At 37.4% G+C, this 8,849-nt stretch overlaps 1 protein-coding gene across 1 annotated transcript; it reads right to left on the bottom strand.

Moving 5' to 3' along the window:
- Positions 1-239: 239 nt before the first annotated feature.
- On the bottom strand, positions 240-1,451 carry LOC138881402 (F-box/FBD/LRR-repeat protein At1g13570-like). The gene is made up of 5 exons (XM_070161624.1): positions 1,426-1,451; positions 923-1,081; positions 733-844; positions 423-566; positions 240-272 (listed from the first exon to the last, which is right to left on the bottom strand). The coding sequence occupies exons 1-5, from the start codon at positions 1,449-1,451 to the stop codon at positions 240-242; spliced, it is 474 nt and encodes a 157-aa protein (XP_070017725.1).
- Positions 1,452-8,849: the final 7,398 nt, after the last annotated feature.

Raw genomic sequence — 8,849 nt, 5'->3', positions numbered from 1 at the left:
CACGCTATCACATAAGCATTTAGGGTGGAAATAATTCTACTCTAAAATATTTTGGGGGACAATAGGACCCCGTAAAAAAATCGCTACCTGTTGACTTTAAATCAATTTCTTCTTTAATTTACCATTTGCTGATACCATCTTCGGTACATTCTAGTTCTGAATTAGTCATCCAGCCCTTAAACTCGTGACCATTTTGTTACTAGGAGCTTCTGTATATGAAATGATCCTAGATTAAAGGATTAAAGTGTAACTAGCTCAAGTCTTAAGATAATCTGCAAATCACAAGGCAGAACATACATATTAGCCATTTCTTGATCCGGCTCAGCTATTAGTATAAAAAACACTTAGTAAGATTTGCAGTTCTATACTCCGAAAAAGAGTAACAACACATGAACTCAACAACTCACCACATGTTTAAGTACCATCAAATTGGGAGAACTTCTAAGAATGCATAGAAGGGAACAAATTTGATCTTCATCATTAAAATCGAAATCATAAAACTCGAGAACAATCAAATCATTGAGCCTCAGTGAGAGCCTTCCTGCTACATTACCAGAAGCCAAAAACTAGACAGCTAAATTAGAAAAAAAAACACAAAAGAAGAATGTTAATAATTGTGAATATATGTGCTGTCATTCTGCGCTATGAAAATATACCAATTTTCAATACCTTGATGACGTATCCGTCCAAAAGAAGTAGTTTAACTTCAGGTCAGCTACTGAGACGTTTTACCAAGTTCATTCCATCATCTTGTCTGTGATGTGACACTTCATGTGATAAAGTAACTGCAAAAAGTTTCAACTTCCCACAGTCCTTGATAAGAATCCATTTAATTGCGTCAATGCTACAGAATAAAAATTTTAAACGTAGAAGTTTTGGGGCAAATATATTCACGTGATGTAGACCACTACACATTGCAAACCTCAGATATTCAAGGTTTGGTATACAGAGAAAAGAAGTTGCAACGTTTAATTCAAAGGCGACTTGATTTAGTGAAAGGCTTTTCAGCTTGTGGAAACCTCCAAAACTGCAAGGTGGCCTGAAAATACAGTTTGATAGATTCACTTGTTCTATTCCCATACTGTACACACAGGAAGACAACTTATAAGGAGCATTCAGATTTCTTAGATTCTGAAGGATGTATCATTGAAATATCAAGGAGAAATGTCTTAATGGGTCCATAGTGCTGCAATCGAATTCTATTAATAATGGCTATTGTGCCTGACTGCTTTCTCTTTCTGCAAAAGTACGCAGAAATTCTGAGCTTTGGATTTGAAGCCCAAACATGTCTCCACTTACTAGACAATACACTCATTTTTGCGTTCATGTACTATATAATCTGGTGTATGACATTAATAGGAAAATCTGTAAGTCTATCAAGTCTATCAGGTTATATGAGCTGTTAAAAACCAATTTCCTATTGACCTTAGGATGGATTTCAAAACAGCCATCATTCTACTCATCCAATTTTTATAAAACTAACTCTACCAGGTACAAAGTTGGCATGCGGAAGTTACATATTTTATGCTTCACTGATCATATTGTAACCCAGGGATATTGCTAATCTAACAACGCGTGCACACAAGTCACAACAATGGTAAATTACACCATACAAAGAACCATGAAAAAGAAGTACAATGATTTATGTTATTCTGTCGATTAGACCTATGTCCATATGAGATGAATAATCCACTATTCAAAAGAGAATATAAAAGGAAGTATAACATATTGAGATATTAACTTCACAAAATTCACTCTTAAATAGGTGCACACAAGTGACGGGATAACACTATTATCTCACCAATTCTACCCCTAAACAAAACTAAGGTGTCTAATTATGAAATGCTATAATGTGAATGCTACTAAGTGAGAAGGATAGGGCCTCAATATATAGAAGTCTATTGTTTTTTCCCAAGGGCGGCCGGAGGGTAAAGCCACTAAAGCGGTGGCGTTAGGCCCCAGAATTTTGGGGGCCCCAATTTTTATTTCTGAATACTTATTTGATGTCCGATATTTAATTTTGGACATTGATTAATTCAAATTCGTACCGTGTAAAGTCCATTAAAGTGGGAACTGTTCCTTATAAGAGGTTTTCTTCATTCCAAATATTGAAACCGAATACTTCCGATTAAAGAAGGAGATATGCTATCCATCCCACCACAAATCTTCTCGTAAGGCACCAAATCTTTTTAAGAAAATATTAAATATTTCAAAGTAGAAAAGTAAAATATTTTATATAAAAAAAGGATTATATTAATCATTAGAAAACATGCAATGCACTTTTAAGCTTTATTTTTTTCCTCAAGTTTTCATCATTGCAACAAGTATATTAAAACATCAAAAAATTCTTTTAATACAAAGTTATCAACTTCTTGAATCATGTTCTATTACTTAAGTCATACTGCACATGAGAGATTAAATGGTTTATGCGAAAATTTTTAAATATTTTTATTCTCAAAAAGCTAGAAAAATCTACTTCAGCTAAAAATATATATGATTTTTTGTTAAAAGTGCCTCACATTAAAGTTTGGCTTTAGGCCACCAAACTTATTGAGCTGCCCCTGTCTTTTCCTGCAAATAAAAGGAAATGCCAAATACTGTAAATCCATATTCGTGCCCCTAAAAAGGGAAAAGCCAATCTTGGTAAACGTGTTGTCATTCCTCCCAGAGGCGGATCCTAGATTTGAAGGTTACAGCCCCCACTATATGTATATAGTATACCTACCACTAGCCAGAAAGACCTAATTTATGGTTATTGTAAGTTATCAGATGTTTTATTCCATGGCCTTGAGCCAAATGTGGGAGTCTGCTATCAACAATTTGATTGCATGGTTATGTGTTGTATCACTTTCAGTCCGAGGCATACTTGTGGATTGGTTATAGATTGCAGATGTTGGTTTTGATGATGAATTAAGCAAGGAATTTCTGGATACAGGTTATGTTACACTTTATGGGTATAGGGGAATCATGGGATGATTGATTTGTTATTTGTGAAGGAAGATGTAGTGCGCATGGAGTAGGAACTTACTCGGTTGCTTAGAAGTGTTGATTACTTCCTTGGGTATTGTTGTGCTAATGAGGCATAGGTCATTTGGCCCATTTGGGCGGTGTAGATGAGATTTGACCAGAGTGGATGACTCTCGAGAATGTTCTAATGGAATCAAGATTTATATGTAGCAATTACGAATTTTGCGAATTTGTTTATGGTTAGAATCTGAGATTTGATTTGGATGATGTTGGGACTTGTGTCATTTCGATATCATTATGGATTTTACATTTCAACATTTAGGAAGGTGAAGGAAACGACTTTAGACTCATAGAAGGTCTCTTCAGAATAGGTATCTCGGTTGTGGTACTTTGGGGGTCTTAAGAAAGGATATAACAGTATATGGGCCCTTGGCCAATGTGGCTTTATGCTAGGGTCTCGTGTGGTAAGTTTTGGTTGAGGATTGTGGTATTATGAGCGAGGAGAAGTATCGACTTGAAGGTAATTCGAAAGAAACTTGGAGAAGTAAGACAATTTGATAGTCAGATGGATCAACACAATAATGGATATGATCGGTTCTTTGGGTGCTTGATGTCGAATTACGCGTGGTTATTGATTTTGAGCAGGGTGGTTTAAGGTATTTCATATGGACCAGTGCTTGGATGGGGTCACGCATTGCAGCAGAGTTATGTTGAGGTATGATCCTTTGTGTTAGGTTTGTGTGTTATGGTTCTAAGGTGTGTGATGGGTTTTTAGCATTTTGTTGTGGCGGTACTTGCTGAGCTTATGGGATGGTTCCCTCGTTTGAGTCATTTTCCATGTTTGAGAATATTTGAATTATTGCGTAAAGGTGCACGGATTGCACGGTTTGTGGCTTAAGGTATATTGGTGTAGCATGTCAGTAGAGTAACTTGTATTTGATAAGATGAGGTCGTCAAATCTAGAATTGGTGCTATCAGATTGATTGCGGTATATTTGAAAGGATAAAGTCGCTGATCAACTTAGAAATTTGCTATTATTCTTGTCGAAGGAGAGAGAGCCCTATGATTTGTTAATTTGATGAATAGTTCTGAGGTCTGTGTGTTTTTTCATCGTCTGTAGTGTACAAAGGTTTTAGAATGAGGTTTTGTTTGATATGAGGTTTATTACTGGTATTGGGTTATTTTGAGCAGCTATTATGATCGGAACTTTTGCTACGAGTATGCGGGTCGTGTGGTATGTCATGTGAATGAATATTGGGTTGTGGTTATGGCTTGATATAACTTGTTCAGACTTAGACAGTGTAGATGCGGATTTTGGGTCTTGTAGTAAATTCCGGATGCTGGAAATTGGATACTGTGGTTTACAAGCTAAGGTTGAAGTAATGATCTTCAGTATGTTGTGTTGTAAGGCCTATATGGAATAGAGTGACGTGAGATCACCCCCGAGTATGTGTATGGCAAGGTTAAACCGCGATTTGGTGGCTTTGGAATAACTCTAGGCACATTTGAGGACGAACATATGTTTAAGTGGGGGAGGATGTAACGAACCGACAGGTCGTTTTGAGCATTTACACTCCGCTTGGTGATTTGAGTACATGAGCAGCTCCGTATGATGTATTATAACTTATGTGAATCGTCAATTTGGGGTTTCAGGTTATTCTGAATTGATTTGGAAGAATGATTCTCAACTAAGAAGCCTTAAATTGGAAGAGTTGACCAAGTTTGACTTTTTAGTATTTGACCTCAGATTGAATTTTTAATGGTCCCGTTAGCTTCGTTGGGTGATTTTAGACTTAGGAGGGTGTCCGGATTGTGATTAGAGGTCTGTAGTTGAATTTGGCTTGAAATGGTGAAAGTTGTATTTTTGAAAAGTTTGACCGGGAGTGAACATTTTGATATCAAATTCAGATTGTGGTTCCGGGAATTGGAATAGCTTCGTAATATCATTTGGGACTTGTGTGCAAAATTTGGATTCATTCAGGGTTGGTTTGCTATCTTTCTGCACGAGTTATGAAATTTGAAGAGTTCAAAGTTCATCAAGTTTGATTTCGGGTGCGATTCGTCATTTTATTGTTGTTATGTGTGATTTGAGGCCTCGAGTAGGTCCATGGTATGTTTTGAGTCTTGTTGGTATGTTTCGACAGGGTCTCGAGTGGCTCGTGTGAGTTTTGGGGTGGTTTCAGGCCATTTCTAGGCTATTTTTAGTTGTTGGTTTTTGGCTACAGCAGTGTGCTATGCGATCACGTGGAATTGGCTGCGACCGCGATGAGTAAAATGGGAAAAATTGGCTAGTTAATCGTGATCGTGGAAGGCCTTTCGCGATCACCTAGAGGAAATTTCTATTGCAGTGACCTGAATTCGGAAGCTTATATCTCGATATCTTTAAGGAACTTGGAGATGATCTCAAAAAGAAAGTTGTAGCTCTTGGTGTCTAGTTTTCAGAAAGTTAAATCATTCGTTATTTAGAGTCTTTTACAAAAAGTTATGATAGTTATATTAGAGGCTGTCCGAAAGAGTTGAACAAGGCTGTTGGGGAATTTGTTCTTCGCAATGGCGGAAGAGTGGCCGCGATCGCCTAGAGTAAAAAAATTCTAGAAAATTTTTGTGCTTTGCTATCGTGGGTGTTTGGCCGCGATCACATAGGGTAAATAACTGGCCAGCAGATGTAAATTTTGAAAATGGGACATTTTTAATGATTTGGAGCTCGGGGAGGCAAATTTTGGGAGAATTTCAAGGAAAACATTAGGGTAAGTGTTCTTTACTCATTTTTTTTATTTTATATCATGAATCTATCTTCACTTTTGGCATTTGGTTGATGATTTCAAAAGAGAAATTGGGGGGGGGGGGGTTTGTCTAAAACTTCTTCAAGTGATTTTTTGAGTTTTGAACGATGATTCAGAGTTAGATTTGAGTGAAACTAGTATGGTTGGACACTTAATTGAGTGAGTTGTCAGATTGTATGAGTTTTGTTGGGTTCCGAGGTGCAGGCCCGGGTTTTGACTTTTTGGCCAATTTTGGGCTTTTGATTAAAGATTCAATCTTTATCAATAGGGTTTGTTTCCTTTGGCATTATTTGATGTACTTGAGTTGCTTTTGGCTAGTTTTACGCCGTTCGGAGGTCGGTACCCGCGTGATGGCATTTTGGAGCATCGCTTGGCTTGCTTGGTATACGAATTTGCTTGTTCGAGGTAACATGTCTAAACTCGGTGCTGAGGGTATGAAACCCTGAATTACGTACTATGCGATTGGTGTTGAGGTGACGCACATGCCAGGTGATGGGCGTGTGGGCATGCACCGTGTGAATTGTGACTCCGTTATTTCTATGGTATTGTGTAGTTACATGATTATACTTGTAACCATGAAGCTTCTACGTACTTGAGCTATTGAACTGTGATCCTTGTTGGAAACCATGTCTAGGCTACATGCTTAACCTGTTAGGACCCATTGAGGTCATTTCTGCTGTTGAGTTATTTTCTTTCATTGCATTACATACTCAGTCATACGCATTGATATGCATATCATATCTCAGTATCTGTTACTATTTATTGACACATCATATCATCATTTTGGGTTAGTATCATGATATTGTAAGCCCGAGAGACTAGAGATATTGATGACAGAGTGAGGCCGAGGGCCCAATTATGCGTGAAATGTATAGGATCGGGCTGCACACCGCAATAGTTATACTGATTTATGATAGCACTTGGGTTGAAGGAGCCCCTCCGGAGTATGCACATATCCCTAGTGAGTGCGGTTGATTATATTGAGGGATGTATCTTCCCTGGACATGGATCTTGTATTAAGCACCTATATACATGGGGGTGGATCTTCCCCACGGTCCGGATTTGGCCCCTATTCATTACTGAGTGTCTGATTTCAGTTGATGTATGTATTCCGGGATAGATCTTCCCTAGGTTGGATTGGCCATATATAGTACTAAGTGATTGAACATGATGAGTGAAAAGTATGAGATACTGAGATTGAGTACTCTAAGAGTGTGAGTACATGAGTTCATCTCAAAGGTACATGGAATTGACATGAACATATGACATACAAGCATAGAGATGCATTTTTCCTCGTGTTGTACGGTACCACGTCATTCATGACTTCTCACACATATTGACATATAGGCATATAGATGTATTTTCTTCATGCCATTTGAAAATGAAACATTTATCGTGGAAAGGTTTTGGGAAAAATTACAGTTTTTAAACTTACTCATATTTTTGACAATTTCGGTAAAAGACTTGGATTTTCAGTGATATATTTGAAAAGCAGAACTATTTTCGGGAACCATGATTTAGCTGAACATTTTTTCTATGAGGAACTTCTTTTATTACTTGCTTTACGTTGTTATGAACTGTTGCTGGCTATTGGACATTTGACCCGACCTTTGTTCCAGCTCGTCACTACTCTCAACCTAAGGTTAGGTTTGTTACTTATTGAGCACATGTGGTCGGTTGTACTTATCTTACACTTTTGCACGTGCAGATGTTGGTTGTTGATGTTGTTGTGTTTGAAGATGGGATCTGGATTGGAAAATGTACATGCATTCTTGTTGTAGCTGCCTCTTGTTCATGATAGACTTAGATTAATAAAAATCTGTTTATGTACATTTCGAACAGATGATGTATTTATTTCATACCAACTTTGTAAACTCTAATTTTAGAAGCACATGATTTGTACTACCAATTCTTGGGGAATGTATAAGATTTAGATATTTTCTTTTATTTAATTGCCTTATAAATTTCATTAGAATTGGATAGTTGTTAATTGTCTTATCTAGCGGTGGGGTTAGGTGCCATCACGACTAATTAGATTTTGGGTCGTGACAGTGTGGTCATTCCTAATGGTCTCACTGTGATGATATTGACTTGACATGTACATTGACATATAGGGATAAATATGTCTTTCCTTATGCTAGCTGATAATGAAATGTCTTATATGTGTTGGGCATTAACTTTTATACTTGGAAAGTGTCTCTAAATTCTTGTATTTGTGAATGAGATGAACATAATATTATTGAGTTATTTACTTATACTATTTTTTTATATCCTGAGTTGTTACTGTTTATTGATGTTGGTCATCAATTTTCGAGCTTGTCACTGTTTTCAGCCTAAGGTTAGGTTTGTTACTTATTGAGTACATGGGCTCGGTTGTACGCATACACACTCTACACTTCATGTGTAGATCCAGGTACTTTCAGGTGATTACTATAGTTTGCACTGCTACTAGTTGAGGAGACTACGAGGTAGCTGCTATGTCGTCCACAGACCTTGGAGTTTATTTAATTTACTTCTATTATTACTATTCTATTGTTTAGACAGTTGTATTGAGGATTTGTCCTTGTATTTTGATATTCAATAATGCTCATGTACTGGTTGACACCAGATCATTGGGATGGTTGTAGTTGTATTATCGTTATTTCTCAGATATTTCATGATATTTTCGCTATTGAAATTACTAAGCTCTATTTTATTGAGCTCATTGTTATTGTGAAACTATTAGCTTGCCTATGATGTAGTGTTACGCGTTGCCGCAACTTTAGTGGGAGTTGGGTTGTGACAAGTTTGTATTAGAGCACTAGCTTTTCCAGGTCTCACGAGTCATGAGCAAGTTTAGTAGAGTCTTGCGGATCGGTGTGAAGACGTCTGTACTTATCTTCGAGAGGCTACCGAATTGTTAGGAAAACTTCACTTTCTTGCATTCTTGTCGTGCAGATTTGTTATTTTCGAAGTTTGAACCTTTACTTATCTATTCTCTCATAGATGGTAAGGACACGTGTAGTCGGATCAGGCAGGCAGACACCAAAACCACTAGTTATGGCCGCAAGAGGATGAGACCGAGGTAGAGGCCAAGGTGAGGATCATGCTACAACACGA

The sequence above is a fragment of the Nicotiana sylvestris genome, chromosome 11 (genome assembly GCF_000393655.2).
Source record: "Nicotiana sylvestris chromosome 11, ASM39365v2, whole genome shotgun sequence".
Taxonomy (NCBI): domain Eukaryota; kingdom Viridiplantae; phylum Streptophyta; class Magnoliopsida; order Solanales; family Solanaceae; genus Nicotiana; species Nicotiana sylvestris.
Note: the sequence above shows the minus strand (reverse complement) of the source record. Positions and strands in the feature narration are given on the sequence as shown.

What these genes read in the sequence shown, in the direction of transcription:
- LOC138881402 (XM_070161624.1), bottom strand. Translation starts at nt 1,451, where the DNA reads ATGGCTGTTTTGAAATCCATCCTAAG. An exon ending in GTTTTGAAATCCATCCTAAG is followed by an intron (nt 1,082 to 1,425) that starts GTCAATAGGAAA and finishes CTGTGTGTACAG; the next exon opens with TATGGGAATAGAACAAGTGA. An exon ending in CCAAACCTTGAATATCTGAG is followed by an intron (nt 845 to 922) that starts GTTTGCAATGTG and finishes TTTATTCTGTAG; the next exon opens with CATTGACGCAATTAAATGGA.